This window comes from Triturus cristatus, chromosome 10 (genome assembly GCF_964204655.1).
Source record: "Triturus cristatus chromosome 10, aTriCri1.1, whole genome shotgun sequence".
NCBI lineage: Eukaryota > Metazoa > Chordata > Amphibia > Caudata > Salamandridae > Triturus > Triturus cristatus.
The window spans coordinates 497,703,123-497,721,045 of NC_140593.1; the positions used below are offsets into that span (position 1 = coordinate 497,703,123).

The window sequence follows — 17,923 nt, forward strand, 5'->3', positions numbered from 1 at the left end:
AGGACTAGATGAAGCGCATGGCCTTCAGTTTTTTGTGGAACTCAAAAACGGAAGAAAAGGTTCTGATATGCTGTATCCCCCCTCTATTCAGAAAAGGTCTGGCCTGGGGGACAGGGTCCCCCTGCCGAAATGGGCCCAGGAAAAGGGGGCCATGTGGCACCCTCCCCTAATAATAAAAAGAAAATTAAAAAGGGACCGGCAAGTCACCGGAGGCCCCACCCCCTTTTACCACCACTCTGCAAGCACACCTCCTGGTACACTTCTGGTTGGGGGAGGAATTCCCCTTGGCTCCAGAGGGTCCTTGGGGGGCCAACAAGCCCTCCTATTACCTCCGGTAAGTCCCATACAGCCAGATTGCTGAGAGGACTTTGGAGGCCACGCTCCTTTTCTCCACAACTCCGCAAAGGCACCTCCTGGCACACTGCTAATAAGAGGAAGAAGTCCCCCTGGCTTCAAAGGGTCCTTGGGGGCCTACAAGCCCCCCTGTAACCTCCATTAAGTCCCACAGAGCGTGATTGCTGAGAGGATTATAGAGGCCACACCGCCTTTCTTCATCACCCTGCTAAGGCACCTCCTGGCACACTGCTGGCTGGGGGATGAAATCCCCTTGGCTTCAGAGGGTCCTTAGGGGCCAAAAAGCACTCCTGTTACCTCCATTAAATCTCCCAAAGTGCAATTGCTGAGAGGACTTCGGAGGCTACGCTCCCCTTCTCCGCCACTCTGCAAAGGCACCTCCTGGCGCACTGCTGGTTGGGGGATGAAGTCCCCTTGGCTTCAGAGGGTCTGTGGGGGCCAACAAGCCCTCCTGTTACCTCCATTAAGTCCCACAGAGAGGGATTGCTGAGAGGATTTCGGAGGCCACGCCCCCTTTGTCCACCACTCTGCAAAAACACCTCCCAGCGCACTCCTGGTTGGGGGATGAAATCTCCTTGGCTCTAGTTTGTCCTTGGTTGCTGAGAGGACTTTGGAGGTCATGCTCCCTTTCCCCACCACTGTGCAACGTGCCTCCTGCCACATTGCTGGTTGGGGGATGAAGTCCTCTTGGATGTGCTGGTTGGGGGATGAAATCCTCTTGGATGCTTAGGGTTCTTGGGGGCCAGAAGTCCTCCTGTTACCTCCAGTAAGTCCGATATAGCAGGATTCCTGAGAGCTGGTCAGAGGCCCACCCCCATTCTCCACCACTCACGCAACAACTACTTCAAAAACCATAACAAGCCAAAGGTTAGGGGGACGTTATAGTTAGGGAAAATAATTTGAAAAACCTAAGAAGTTCACTTAAAAAAACCAAAGGTTACAGGGACATTATAGTTAGGAAATAGAATTTTTTTAAAAATTAGAAATTCACTGAAAAAAACAAAGGTTATGGGGATGCTATAGTTACACTCAGCTGTTACTAGTACAAAACCAGTGAAATCTGGAAGTTATAGTTACATGAGCTAAATATAACTTACGACCCCTCAATGCACTACTTATGACCTCACATATTACATCACTCATGACATGGTCAGTGACATCACCGATGACATCACTGATGACATCATCCACAGAACCACTCACATATCCATTCACACCCCATCCAGTCTCTCATACACCCACTCGCACACCCACACAATCACTCACATACCCATTCACAGATCCATACCAGTACTCACACATACACTCACTCCTCCATTGATTGGAGTCCTGAGTGCGGGTGGTCTATTATTCTGATGGCACTCATCTCTTCTCAGTTTTATGGGAAAACATGCCCTCAACTCTGAATTCCTTCAAGCTGTGCCGGAAAGGGGTAATAGCATGGATGGAGGGAAGCTGTCTTAAGCTGAACTCAGAAAAAACTAAGATCCTTTTTTTGGCACTAAGACATTCCCTCATGCCAGTCTTTGGTGGCCACCTGAACTGGGTGCTGCCCCCGCCCCTACTCCGATGGCCAGAAACCTTGGGGTAACATGTGACACACACCTTAAGTTTGAGCCCCAAATTAGGTCCCTCTCAGCCTCTTGTTTTACCACCCTCAGATCCCTTAGATGGATGCTCCACCGCATTCCGGTGGACTCCCAAAAAAAGGTTGTCCAAGTTCTGGTTACGGCAAAACTGGACTATGCCAATAGTTTATACTTAGGCCTACTGACTTTCCTTATCCAACAGGTTCAATTCATCTAGGATTCTGCTGCATGCCTCATCTTGAAGATCCCCCCACAAACACCAATTTCTCCTCACTTGCGTCATCTTTACTAGCTTCTTTTTGCTAAAAGAATCCAATTTAAGGTACTTACTTTAGTTTTTAGAGCCTACACTCACAATGGTCTTTTATATCTTAGGCCTAGACTTAAACCTTACGTCCCAGTCCATAGCTCTGAGGTCTAACAACCTCAAGCTCCTGTATGTTCCCCACATACTGAAAGCCAGATGAGGCAGACGCTCCATCACGTATCTGGCTTCCAAATTGTGGAACACATTGCCGCTCAGTCTGTGCCGCAGCCCTTCAGAATCAGTCTTCAGACTCAATCTTAAAAGCTTTTTGCTTGATACCTCTCTTATGGTTATGTAATATTAGTTCCTCCTTTACTTTCATGTGCTTTCTGCCAGCGCCGGGACACCTCCTTGGAGGTAGCTGTATGCTATACAAATTACCATGAATGAAGAATAGAGGCCACTCATAAACCATACTATATCCTGTTTGATGCGCTTTTACTGCTCCCATGAATCAATCTGAGGATACTAACTTAATAGTTAGTCTCCAATTTTTCATTTTGCTTCTCTATTTACACTTTATTATTCTGTTAATATTATTTAATTGTCCAAGCAGCTGTGTACCCCCTTTGGAGGCTTCGTGGACCCTCTGGGGTCCTCAGACCTCCGGTTAAGAATAACCCTGGGCGTAGTTCGCGAAGTAGCACTTCACGAAGCTACGCAAAGTGCAGTTCGCAGTACGCGAGCTACGCGTAGCACTTCGCGAACTGCGTAGTACCTTGTTCGCACTGTGCCAGATGTCGTTTTGAATGATTGCACAGTGCGGACACGCAACCGGCACTGTTCAATCATTGAAAATGGCATCTTGCACAGTGCGAGCTGTAGTTTTCTGCTCCTCGAGTAGATTTTTACTCGAGCGGCAGTTTTCTCAACGCGAACTGGTAGTTTCTCATCGCGAGCGGTCGCGAGCATACGCGACCACACGCAATGAGAAACCTGACCTCCTCGTGTTAGGAATCTCGCCGGGAGGTTTATTTTCCATGCTCGCGATCGCCAACTTGATGTTGCTGATCGCGAACAAGGAAAAAGTCTCGCCGGGATGTCATTTTGCTTGCTCGCGGTTGCCAACTAGACGTTGAAGACCGCGAGCAAGCAAAAAATTACCGCAGCACTACGCAACACTACGCGACACGTGTTCGCACTGTGCTACGTGCAATTCGCGTAGAGCGAAGTAGCGCGAACTTCGCAAACTACGCGAGCGTAGCGTAGTGCTTTGCCCAGGCTTAGTTAAGAACCTCTTCTCTGGAACAATGAAGTTTGCAGAACTTCACAAAGTATGCGGAGGGAATTATTCTTGCATTCGCCAACCAAGTGCTTTGGCAGTAGCTCTAGCAAAATCATTTCCAACCGTCATGAGCCTGGCTTTTAGTCTTATTTCAGGTGAAGTATAAGCAGTTTTTTTAAAGGGATTGCTCTGATTGTGTTTACTATGTTAGAAAAGTTACATTTTTATAGCAGTCTCACTTAAATTCCTATGACAGTAGATGGGAAAAACACGAAAGGCCATGTATACATCGGCATAGTTTAATGGGAGAGAGGATGTGGTCTGACGGCTAGAGCTGCTGACTTTGATGCTGGAAACCAAGGTTCGAACCTCGGGGTCACGTCCACATTCTGTGATTCTGGGCAACTCACTTAATCTCCCGTGCCTACCAAAAAATAAAACAACATGTAAAAAAAAAAATGAATGTGTCCTTTTGTAACGTAACCGGTGCTCATGTAAAGTGCTCCAATACCTTCGGGTCGAGTTTGCGCTATATAAATCTGCCAAAAATAATGGCGGAATATCAGTTCTTATTTTTCCAAATGTGTGTTCACTTTCATTAGTTCTCTGTTCTTCATCCTGTGCCTGTTGCACCATCAATGTGTGTGTAAACTCTCTATTATGACCAATTAAATCTAGTGGAAGGGGGTGATTTGCTTCCCAGGGGCTAACTGTGTTTGCCATGCTTCTCATTTCAAGAACAGTAGTATTTATTTAATATCATAATAGCTTCATTTTTGTCTGCAATCTTGGAATGCACTCCCTTTCATGTTGATGTAAGCTTTCACTGTTTCTAAAAATAAATGACAGTACCTCGGATACATTAACAGGGCCGGACAGGGAACCAAAACCGTCCCTGGCATAGTGCTCGGCCGGCCCCCCAGGGGGATGGGGGTGCGGCCGAGCTGTTTGCCAGGGCCGGTTTCATCCGATTTTGTTACAGGGGTCGATATTGCAGCTATGCTGAAAAATCGGCCCTGTAACAATATCGGCCCCCCAGGGGCCCAAAACCGGCCGCCACCCTGGCGGCCCAAAATGCCCAGTGCCCGCTAAGGGCAGTCCGGCCCTGCACATTAATGAACCAAAGTAGACAGTTGACCCTTAACCAGGAAGAAAAGGATGTGACCTCGTGACATCGCTGCTTTCGGTATCATGGGTGAAGGAGGATAACTGAAATTATCTCAGAGTTGGATAAAGTTCGCCCGCTTTTGCCAACTGAATTTCGTTGAACATATTTATAATGAGTTTCCTGTACCAGATGTATAAGAAGCTATGGCAATAGGCGTCTGGACGGAAATACCCCCACAAGTATATTTAGAGCTTCTGTTCTTTTGTTCTTTGACTTTGGAGTATTTTTCCATTGTTCTACCATGTAAAACTTTAAACTTCATACTATACTTTGTTGAATATATTTTTAAAGCAAATATGTGTTGCTTTTTTAGGTAAATCTTAATGTAGCATTACACATCATAATAAAAATCACAGGTATTCCAAATACTATTAATCACATAGAAATATAATAGCGATTACCAAATAACCATTTTTTGCGAATCGCTATTTTGTAATCCCTATTAACACTGTACAAAAGTAATATCTGGCCCATTAGCTATTCATAACGGATTGCAAATAGACCTACCTCGTGAATATTGAAGAAGTTGGTTGCAATTTGTGACCTACTAGGATTCGCTGCCATCACAGGGATGGTGGCCTGTGGGGCTCAGCAGACCACCATGTCTGGGATTGCTGTTAAATAAAGTAATGATTTTTTTTAAATGCGGCCCATTTTCCTTAAATGAAAATGGAATGTGTTTACAAATAAAAAATGAAAAGCTTCATTTTTAGTTTTTTAAGAGTAGCCTGTGGTCATTGGGATATTTAAAAAAAATTAATATTTTTTTAAACATTCTCAAAGGGGAAAGTGACCGCTTCCCATTTGCAAATGGGAAACCACCAATGTTGAGTTGGTGATAAAGTGCAACTGTTTTGCAAACACATTTCAGTCACAAAACATTCACACATCCCATTCTGATTCGGTATTTGGAAAGGATGCTCTAAACACGGACATTTGGACTGCAAAAATGCTTCTAGCCCATAATTCTGTATGTTTATTGGTTTGCACAGTATAAATTCTGAGAGTTTAAAACTATGGAAACCTTGATCTTATTTGACTTGAAGTTCTTAGAATCTTAATTAGAGTATTAAAAATGTCTTTCTTGTGGGATATAAGAGATTGCTACTGTCAGAGTCCCCCCAAATCATGTTCTGAGTACTCTTGTAGTGCTTCGTATAGTAATGTTGATGCTGAAGGTCTGTTTTGAGTATTGCAGAGTTGTACAGCAAAGATGTTGATGGTGGCAGACAGTCCACAAACACTTACAGGGATATTCCTGTAATCCTCTCAGGGACACACACTGGTCAGAGGGGGTGCGGGATTTCAAGTTGGTCATGGATCTGGATCAGGACACCAGTAACCCTCATGCACACAAATAATTTTGTCTGCAGTTGCCGGCTGCTACCTTAGCCCTGAAGAACGCTTGCCAGCTGTTTTATCATTGGACACAATAATCACCTGACAGATGTGACTCATATAGGCCCATCTCTATACTTAACATGGAGACCAAAACCTTAGCAAAGGTGCTTGCAAACAGGCTTGTGAAAATAATCAGAACTCTGGTTCATTCAGGCCAGAATGGCTTCATTCCCGAACACACTACTTACCACTGCATCTGCCACCTGAATGATACACCTTCTGCTCAGGGACTGAACACAGAGCCATGGTAGCATTTGCAGTTTATATTCTGCTTCCTGGAATGTTTGAATTGTGGCCCTCTTTTCTTAAGGTGCGTCTTGAAACTTTACTATAAACTATGGACCACAGCATGAAGGGAGAGGCATCCCCTATTGTTAATATAGAACGAGGCACTAGAAAGGGAAGCCCCCTGTCACCCCTCCTATATAACTTGGCCATTGAACCTTTGGTGGGCTGGATCAGAAGAGATGCACAGCTCTTCGGGTTTTGCTGGCCAGGGTCCTGAAACACAGGGTATCACTCTATGCTGATGGTCTCCTGGTCTACATTAGTAACCCGGAAACTTTCTTGCCTCAGCTAATGCCGAAGCTTCAAATAGACTCATCAGGACTAATGGTAAATTTGTCCAAATCTACGTATATCCCATGGACATGCATGCAAGATGAAATTTAGGCCACCTCTCCTCTGCACTGGGCACCTCATCATTTCAAATCTTGAGATGCATGTGGCTCTCTCTAAACAACAGGCATGGGACCTTAGCATTACACCCTTGAGAGTCAATACTAGAAGTGATATGGATATGTGGGAGAGTCTTCCACTGACAATAGCGGGTAGGGGTGCCTTGTTTTAGATGATCTCCCTCCGAAACTACTTTATACACTGCAGAACTACCCTTATAGTATACCGTCCACCTTTATCAATACTCTTCAATTGGCCATTGTGAAATTCTAATGTGTGAGAATACAACCGTGAATTGCATACTGGATATGCATTCTGTCTCCGTATGACAGTGGCCTAGGAATTGCGAGTGTTCACCTCTATTACTGGGCCAGCCAAATACTACACATTAATGAGTGGCTGGACACTACTCAGGATTACCCTGCAATAGCGCTAGCACTGCGGGTCCTCAATATGGAATGCTAGACTTGTTCTAAGGCCCTTGTGTACACGCAACCCTTCCCCCAGCGATTCGTACATCTTTAATGTGCTGGCACCTAGCACTACGATGGATCAAGTGTCACGGTGTCCAGATAGCTGAAACTCCACCATGGGGGGGAACCTCGCTGAAAAGCTCAGTGAAACTGAAGAGCTTCAAACCGTGGGACATCATAGGGATATACAAGCTCGAGGGTGTCTTGGAGGGTACCCCTATATGTGCATTGCAACGCCTGTCTGACACATAACAGATATACCAATCACAGTTTTGATTCGTACCAACAGCTTTGACGGACTCTGGATGCCTCTCTCACCCCACTGCAATCTCTCCTGATTTACAACCCCCTAGAGGCACACATCAGGGAATCCTGTATGGAAAACAAACAGATCTCCACTCTATACCTTACACTAGTAAATACAACATCTGATCCTAAGGAGGAGCTGCAGACACATTGAGAATAGATGTAGGCTCTCTGGAGATGAATATTGGGTTGAGGCTATATTGGCCCCCAGGGTGTTGGTGATCTCCATGAGACTGCAATTAACCCAACTTAAATATCTTTACCGGATATACTACAGCCCCACTAGACTACGTAATCATCAATATTGATTTGGAGCCACACTGCCTGAGATGTAAAAAAAGGGATCTTTTACCATACAATCTCGGAATGCCTGATTAGACAGCATTATTGTCACAATATTTAAAAAATACTCATGGAGGTAGTCTACCCAGTGCAGCCGGAACCAAAACTAGTCCTGTTGGGCAGGATGGACAAATGAGGAGAATATGCCACACACTGCTCCTAGTGACAATGGGTCACCTTATAGCTAAGAGGGATGTGACATGCCACTATAGATCGGAAATCCTGCCACTGTTATCTGAATTGGCACACGGGATGGACTACTGTGCTGTAGCAGAACAAGCGGTGTATAAATCACTGGGCTTTCCAGAGAAACACCATGAAATTTGGGACACATGGATGGCCTAACCATAGACTTTTGCAGTACATACTTAGGGGCCGATTACAATGTCAGTCAGAAAACATAACTACCAAATCGGTCTCGCAATAGTTTCCGACCGAATCTGATTCGAGGAGTCCGACCGACTGATTAGAATGTTCCCGAACACCGTTCAGTCAGACACCCATTGACTTCAATGGAAGCCTGTGCTCCGACCGAATACACAGACTCCCATTGAAGAAAGGGGCGGGTGGGGAAAACCGTGCACCCTGTGCATGGTCGTAAAGATGGGTCCCATGGGTATTCCCATGGGCCCCATTCGGAAGGCTCCAGGTGAAGGGGGGCCTGCTATGGGCCCCCAAAGTCAGATTCCGACAGCTGAATCGTGTCGGAACAACCGATTCAGAAAAGCTGTCAGAATCCGAAATCGTAATTGCTCGGTCAGAAACAAGGTCTGTAGACCTGTACGAGTTGGCTCCGAATGACTTGGTTACTCCGAATGCCATTCGGAACCGAGTCGGAAAGTCTGAGCACTTTCTGACTATCGTAATCGGTTGATCAGTAGGCTTTCCGGAATTGGTCAGAAAGACGGGTTCCGAATCGGATATGGACAACCCAAATGCCATTCTAAGTCTTTCTGGCCGACATCATAATCAGACCCTTAGTGTTTATGCAATCATTTTAACTCAGGGAAATATACCAACGGGGGCGCTCTGCAGATGTCATACAGTACTGTTACATGTGAGCATGTGAGCTGTATTATGTTTCTTCAAAATCTAAAAAATAAACTTGATGACAAAAAGGGCAGAGTACAGTTGCATAAACTGAGTTCTTCTATGTAATTAAGGGCCACTGCGCTACCAAAATGTATTGCCTGTAGCCAGTAACATGGACTATTAATACAAAAAATAAAATTGCATAGGTCCACAAATTTTCAATTAAAACCTTGTGTAAGGAAATTGAAAATTATGTTGGTAACATCAGCAAACAGTGAAATTACACATTGTGTTCCTCAAGTCCTACAATCAATTAATAAGGCAGATTCCTCCTGGTGAATAGTGTAGTGTGTAGTTTCATAGAGTGAAGTTGCATACAGTGGAATAGCGTACAGTAGAGCAGCATACAGTGAAAGGGCATATTATGTATTGTGTTCAGTGGGGTGTCATAAAATGGAGTGGTGTAGAATGTAATAACATACAGTGTAGTGGTATAGAGTGGAGTGGTGTTGAGTGGAGTAGGCAGAGTGGAGCAGCGTACAGTGAATTTGCATAGATTGGAGTGGCATATAGTGTAGTCATGTAAAGTGGATTGGCGTAACGTGTAATAGCGTAGTTTGGAGTGGTGTAGAGCAGAGTGGTGTAGAGTGTAGTGGTGTATATGACTTTATGGCTATTGAGACATTTCTTTCTATGATTTGTTAAAATCCAGCAACAAAAGAGAGTGGAATTTTAAATATTACATTTCAATGTATTCTAGTGTTTTGAGTGAGTCCATGGCATAATATTGTTATTTTGTCTGGACTTTGCAGATAATACATTCAATGGCATTTCAGACCTACATGTCATTAGTCGGTGACTCTGATCCCCAAAGTTTCTAATACTGGAGAAACCTATACCTCTGAGCGTGAAACGTTACTGGTGGGTAAATGTTGGATCCCTAGGCTCCAAAGAAACACGGGATTTCTGGGGGAATTGGGAATGCAATCCCAGATTCCTCTTGCTCCTGCGGAGCTTCAACCAGTGATTTTCACTGGTTTCAGCTGCCAGAGTCCATTAGTATAACTTGGAACCTTGTAATTCCAATGGGATTGGTAACTCCTATTACTTGCTGCATCATAAACTTGTAAAGAGATCCTTTGTGAACAGACATTGGTTAGCACAGGTTCCCTTGTGTTGGTGATGTACTGTAGAACTGGTGTAACAAAATTTGAAGGGCCCCCTGCAAAGTACATGGAGGCAGCCCCCCACACTCCTGACCCAATCAGTAGCTCTCAGGCCAGGTTCTTGCCACCTGTGCACAGTGGTCGATTGGCCCCCTGAAGCTCGCGGGCCCTGGCACTGCAGGGGCTTAGGGGGCTATTCGTGCACCACTGTACTGTAGATGACTATAAACAATCATTAAAGCGACTAAAGGACTCAAATAGAGCATTCAAATGATCTACATGAGCGGATTCTCCATGACGTTCTCCGTTCTGCTGCCTCATTTAAAGGTGGAAGAACAGCTCTGTTTCTGACCTCAGAGCCACAGCTGACTCATTCATCACAAACAGCCTCTCCAGTGCCAGGATACCGGCCAGCATGTGAGGGTGGGCTTATAGATGTCATGTGCACAATGTTGTTCCTGCGGGAGACACCATGAAATATATGATGTTTTCGGCCAGGGAAAATATGTTTGCTAGGAGAAAATCCCTGCATAACAGGAACATTGATTTAAACATTTTCAAAGACAAACCTCTACTTTGAGGGTTTGATTTTGAAGATGGATAAAATGCTGACAGGTCCATCATGTGGGCAACATTATGCAGTTTCTCTGAAAGTGCTCCAGCCTTGGCAGGAGAAGCAATTTTGACAAAAACTCCTGGCAAAAAGGCAGGCCAGCCAGCTTTAAATGACTGCCTAAATCTTTGTAACAAGAACAAATCAACCTAGTCACCCTCTATCATATCGGTGGCACTGCAATGTGTTGTTACTGAACTGCATCCTCCCCACCATTTGATTGTTGTTTTCTTCTTCAGCTAAAGTTAGTAACCAGAAAGTGAAAAGTTTGTAAGTTTTCTTATGTTTTTCATAAGACATGTGCTGCATTGATTGTTTACAAATTGTTACTCTGTGCATGACATGTAGACATAAACCTGTGTTTCCTTAATTGTTTCATATTTCAAATCAGAACATTTATTTCTAGGCTGCAGAGGAATTTGGGATAACATTACCTGTTGGCGCCCAGCAGAGATTGGCGAAATTGTCACTGTGGCATGCCCATATGTTTTCAGGCATTTCTTCAAAAAAACAGGTACTGTACATTAAATTGATGTAACTCGCGTTGCAAGGAAATACTTCTTTAGTTTCTGCATGGTACCAAGGAAGCTTTTTGTCCGCACTATTAGCCTCAAGTGATACACAAGTGGCTGTGTTCAGAGACAGCTTCTTCACCCAGGTTTCAAGAGAAAATCTTGAGTTAGCACTATTTATATTTTCATTAATATAACTTTTCTAAAGCGCTTTACATAAATAAAAAAAAATGCTACAGAATAAAAGTAGTGGTGAGCAAGAGAAAAATAGAATTTTATTTTAACCCCTTGGTTTGCGATGCTTACCACCCTGCACTTCAGAGTGCCGAGCTCTTTTTTGTTGTTTAGTACATTTCTTGGTTAATCCTTTATAACTATTCTTCCACAAAAAGTATTCAGGACAACCGTGCATTCTTGTTTCCCATATATTGAGGATTTAAAAGATACGCAGGGTTTATGGATCCAACAGGGAGAACCATGAAATAGACCAAATCTAGCATGTGTTTTTAAGTGGGAGTAAGTGTTGCGCAAGAAAGCATAAGCTTCTTCTATTATTTTTTTCATATTCCCAGGTTTCAGGAACAAGCAGATTTGTAAAAAAAAAAAAAAAAAGAAAAACACCTTAACCACGGTTTTTGCATTCTTTTAAGTGGTGGCAATTATGTCGCTATTTGTATTTGGTTTCTTCATTCTTGCAGTTTGTGGGTGGGTGAGAATCTCATACAGCATACTAAACATTTGTGAAAAGTAGACAAAAAGGGGATTTCTGTTAATTAGTGAAAGCTTCTCCAAAATAACTAATATTTGAAAATAAAAATGAATGAAAATAGGTAGGAAAAAAATATTATAGGAGACATATTCGTCTGTAATGTTTGCCCCCAATTTACAAAAGTAATATACCATTGCATTCCTCGGATCCCTATGGTTTCAGAGATATATATTATTTGTTGCTTGTACAAAAACATTTGAAACCCAGAGCCTAAAACTAAGCTGTAAGTTATAATGATATTTCCTCGTGTATCAACGATGCAACAATTCACGTGGTAACATCTAATAAATGAAAAAAATTATCATAAAGGAAAGCAATTCAGTTTTTAAATGTACTAAATTTAGGAATAGTGGTTATTTATACAGCTGTGATTTTCGAATTACCCGTACTATCTTGTGAATCAGATGTTTTTTGAAAAATGTGAACCTTCTAGCACACTACCTTACATTTAGAAGCAAAAATGGAGAGGAATTCCAATGATAATAACTAGCCCCTGGGCAAAATTCAAATTACGCTGGCATAAATCAACTATCTCAGAAACCTTGCATTACAATTATGAGACAAAATTCCTTAAATTTTGCCATTCTACCACGTTGCATAATCACACCACAAACAACCAAAATGTGAGTGGCTGTTTTTCATGGCAACTGTTTTTTTCCACTTTTTTATACTGCGGAATTAGTCCTCACTTCAAGGATTAGACATTGAATGCTAAAATATAGCACTAAATTATAGATTTTGCATAATTTTACCTATGTCACATAATATTTTTTAAAAATTGCAAATTAATAGAATGTTTCACACCCCTAATAATGGACTATTAGGTATTCCTGCACTTTTGCCAATAGAAACGGTACCCCACTTGTGTGGCTTTACCTTTCGCCTGAGATAGGTAAGGCCTTAAAATGCAACATGAAGATACCAAAATATTTGCTTTGCAAATTGACCCATTTTGGCAATGTGGGTAGCTGCAGTTTTTGTGCCCGGGCTCAGTTGACACCAAAGGAAACCTAAATGCAGACATTTCTGAAGACTGGACACCCATGAGTGTCCGGGAGGTGTGACTAGCATAGATCACACAAAGTTTTAATTCCCAGAAGTTTTGCAAACATTGTCTAAAATCATGCATTTTCCTCAGATGTCTGCGAGGGAAAGTTCCAGAATTTGAGGGACTCCTCCATTAATGACAAACAATTAATTTAAAAATTCTATCTCCCAATGTGTTCTAAGGTTTCAGGCTGGTCAAAAAATTCAGAATTCCCGATATCACTCAAAACTTTTTAAATATAATGTAGCCACAGTTTTGGAACGGCAAAGTAAGATTTAAGGCAATCCCTAATAATCGCACGATTAAGGGTAGTTTGCTTGATGGACCAAACCTTATGCCACAATAAAGTTGGCTTAATCTTGGCTAAATCAGTTAAAAAAGGTATCCCGAGCTCAGCATGAGATACATAGGAGCAACGGCTAGGTACCGCAAGAAAGATACCTAAAAAACGCATTCTCCAGCAATTGCAAAGGTTGACAGTCAAAGTTTCCCGAAACGCCTGCCCCATATAAGGCTGTTGATAAACATTTTGATTTATAGATCATTAATAGTTCTTTAGGCAGTTTTCTGCCAAGTTTTCTTGAGAAATTGCACAGAGCTGTAGTAGTTTTCATGAGTTGGAGCTTCCATACACCAATAGCTTGTCTACACCAGCCCTCCTGGTCAAATAAAATACCCAAATATGAAAAGGACTTGGCAAAGCTAATCTTCGCATCTTCAATGGTTATATACCGGTATTTCAAAGACCTTTTCCCACACTTCATGATAAAAGTCTTATCTTTGTTAATTAACAGGCCTAAATTCTGTATATATTTAGCAAAGCTCGCTAATAATCGTTGGAGCCCTAACTAAGCATGTGCCATGAGGATGGCATTGTCAGCATAGAGGAGGGCAGGAATTGGGTGATCGCCAATTTGTGGGAGATCTCACCACTGGTCTACCAAAAAGCTTCCCAGGCTATTGATGTACAGTGTAAATAGGAAGAGTGCCAGTACGCAGCCCTGCCTTACCTCTCTCTACGTTGAACAATGTAGTACACTCTCCCTTAACACCATAAGACACCCTTGACCTTGTTCCAGAGTATAATTGCCTTAGACACTGTAATAAAGGTGCATCAACTCCTATTTCAACCATAGTGGCCCAAAAATTATCGTGCTCCACACAGTCAAAGGCTGATTTTAAATATACATAGGATAAAAACAAACTACCATGCTATATGGTTGACATCCTTCCTACCGGATCGCTCCCAAGCAGTTTTTCTGTCTCCATTCACCTCCATTTCCAAACCTCTGGTCTGCAGCTTCCCCAGGGCTTGGCACTTAGCCAGTTCTTTTTAATATATATCTGGAGCCTCTGGCTAAACTGGTGGAGTCCTGGGGGGTGAAGGTGGTCTCCAATGCGGATGGCACCCAGCTCTTCTTAGCTGAAAACATGCCCTCAACTTTGAGTTCCTTCAAGCAGTGTCTGAAAGGTGTGGTGACTTGGATAGAGCAAAGTTCTCTTAAACTAAACTCAGAAAAAACTGAGATCATTTTTTTGACACTAAGTCCTTTCCCTGATGCCAGTCTGTGGTGGTCACCGGAACTGGGTCCTGCCCCAGATCCGATGGTCAGAAACCTTGGGGTGAAATATGACATGCATCTGACCTTTGAACCTCAAATTAGGTTCCTCTTCCCTTCTTGTTTTGCCACTCTTGGATCCCTCAAAAGGATGTTCCACCTCCTTTTGGTGGACTTCCGAAAATCATTGTCCACGCTCTGGTTATGTCAAAACTGGACTATGCCAATAGTCTGTACTTAAGCCTACCGACTTTCCTTATCCAATGTCTTCAATATATCCAGAATTCTGCTCCACGTCTCATCTTGAAGATGCCCCCACATTCACCAATTTCTCTGCACTCACTTCCCATTATTAAGAGAATCCAATTTAAGTCACTTACTCTAGTTTTTAGAGCCTACATTTAGTAGGGCCCTTTAGATATCCTATGAGGAGACTAAGTCCTTACTTCCAGTCCAGAGCTTTGAGGTCTAACAACCTTAAGCTTCTGTATGTTCCCTGCATACTTAAAGTCAGATGAAGCAGACACTCCTTCACATATCTGGCTTCCAAATTGTGGAACCCTTTGCAGCTCAATATGCGCTGCAGCCCTTCGGAATCAGTCGTCAGATTCAATGTTAAAACCTTTTTGTTTGATACCTCTCTTATTGCTATGTAATCTTTAGTTCCCTCTTCACTTTAATTTGCTTTCCACTACTGCAGGGACACCTCTTTGGAGGTAACTGTGCGCTATACAAATGGCATGAATTTAATTGAATTCACCTGAGTGTACTTCCCAATTAGAAGTATCAAACTGAGTCCCTGTTCAATTGTCACTAGTCCTGAACAGAAACGGGTACTGCAAATCATAAAGGATTTAATTTGATTCTACCCATTCCTGTAACCTATTCAGAATGACACATCCTGGTACCTTGAAGTGTGAGTCGAATAATGAAATTAGCCGCTAGCAAGCGGAGTTAAGTGGGTCTTCCTTCTTATAGATTGGTACTACAAGTGCCTCTGACCAGGTTTCAAGGAAACCTACACTACAGCACGCTTCTAGCACCTGTGTCAATAGAGGTCCCAAAGACTGAGACTGGCTTTAAAATGGTCCACAGGCATACCATCAGGGCCTGGTGTCTTTCCCCCATTACTCGCTTTTATAAGCAGGATGACTTCATGCATTGTAAATGAAAGTTTATTAGAGCCTTGGGAGGGAGCATCAATGTAAGTAGACACTGTTGAGAGACCTGAATCCCTCCATTGCTCCTTAGGCTTATACATACAAGAGAAATGGGCTACTCATTCCGATTTGTTAATAGTGATCTCTAATCGGAGGCCATCTGCTGGTCTCAGAAAAGTAGCATTTATCACACACCAAAAGGCAGTGTTGTCGTTAAGAGTTGCAAGGACTCCCATGCTTCCACTCTCAAGCCTCGTCTCCGCTAAGTTAAGGCCTGTTTGTACTCCCTTCTACACACCTGTATTTCCTGCCTACACTTAGGTGATTTATGTAGAGCATCTTTTAATTTCTTGTGTGACTTGGTGCATGTCAAGTCAAACCATCCTTTCCTTTTGCATGTTAAATGTCTCTTCACCATGATTAATTCTCCTTATTCCCTTTCGTTATCAACTGGAAAGCTTATAACTTTACCGTGTTCTATTGTATGATCTAAACAGACCCTAAAAGCCTCGCTATGTCTACTAACCAATTGTTCTAAAAATGTATCAGGCTCAATTTGTGTTCATTGCAAGGTATAACCATTTACACTGGTAATGGCAATATCGTTCATTAAATAAGCATTATTATTTGCCGTCTTTTTAACATCGTCAAACAGCGCACAACATACACTCTGGTGGAAATTATCGCTTAATGGATTGTCATGTCTAACAAAAGACTTAACCCTGGCAAAATGTCTATTGGGAAACAACACATAATCGATAAAAGAGTTTGAACCGCTACCATTAAAGATACAACTGAATGGAAATGCTGGATCACATTTAAACAATAAATCATTTAAATGAGCTCCATAGGAGTTATGTGGAAAATTAGTAGGTTCAATTTTATCAATAGATGTTGAGCCACATATTTTTCCGAACAGTTTAAACACAAGCTGGCATTGAAGTCCCCACCCCAAAGTATGATCACTTCCTTCATGGTACCATTAAGAATAAACTCAAGATCCTTTTCCAATTGTCGAAGGGCTAGGCATATTTCCTTACTAGAAGAATTATAAAAATGTGCCACTGCTGACAGGCACTCAAAGGGTAATTCATTGAAAATAGTGTGATCATACACATTGGTCGCTGACATAATTGTAGTAGTAGAAGGCACATTATTCGAGACGTATGTACATAAGCATCCCTTAGATCTCCCAGAGGTGCACAGCAATGCTGGGGTGTGGTATGTTTTGTTATCATTGATGTGTATCGGTTCAACTGGGCACATGAAGACAGAAAATGCTAAAATTGGAAACAAATTTCAACCATTCTGACATTATGGCTTTGTTACACAACCCTGAAACATTCCAGTATAAAACCTCAGTCGAACCATTAACAGGAATATTGTCTGAGCTAGTGCCAATATATGTAGGTAGGGTTAGATTATACGTGGGTGAAGAAAGTTCTTAAAAAGGTGCATTTTCACATGTCTCACTAGTTACCAACGCTTCCCTAATTGGGTCAATGCAGTTTACTGGGCTACAGCAAGAACATTCAAGTGCTATATGGGATTCCGCAGTGAGTCAATCTACACCATCCAGCATTACCAGGCTGTCAAAATGATTTTTAGCCGGTGTAGCATAGTTCACCCTAACAAGTGGACACCTAACATTTGAGACCTGTTTCAGTCTAGATATCTCCATATAATTTAATGGTTGATAGAAATATCCAAGCGGTAACAATGTAACATGTGGTTGAGTCACGATATGAGCACTCACTCTTCTTATGATGGTCCACAAAGTTTTAAATGACAAAACCACCCAGTCTCCTTGTAAAGTTTTTATGCGGCTCCCAGCCAACTTACTCTTCCGGCGATTTTTATATCTGCAAAGAGGACCTGTGTTAACCCTGTTTTACTTCCCACCCAATGCAAGGCTTTGTTCGTCAATGTATCTCATGATTCGTTTTCTGAAGATGATAAAGTTGGGACATTAGCCAGGATCACCACGTAAGGGATCGTGGCTGGTGGCAAATCAAGAAAGTCAGGAATAGATGTAGGATCTGACTGTATGGATTTACCTGCTATAGTGTACTTATTTACTGCAGGACTTAATTCTCCTGTCTTGTACAGCCTCTTTTAGGCACTCAGGGAGATACATTGGAACCGGCTGTACCATTTAAACAACTGTTAGTTGGGCGACCTTTACATGACCCACCTGCAGTCGGTGGATCCCTAATACGGC

General features: G+C 42.6%; 1 protein-coding gene across 1 annotated transcript in view; it reads left to right on the forward strand.

The window, feature by feature from the left end:
* Positions 1–17,923, forward strand: part of VIPR2 (vasoactive intestinal peptide receptor 2) — a 961,249-nt gene that overhangs the window by 392,057 nt on the left and 551,269 nt on the right. The window contains exon 3 of the mRNA XM_085631945.1: positions 11,061–11,168. Coding sequence (XP_085488071.1) covers positions 11,061–11,168 — 108 coding nt within the window. The remainder of the gene's footprint in view (positions 1–11,060; positions 11,169–17,923) is intronic.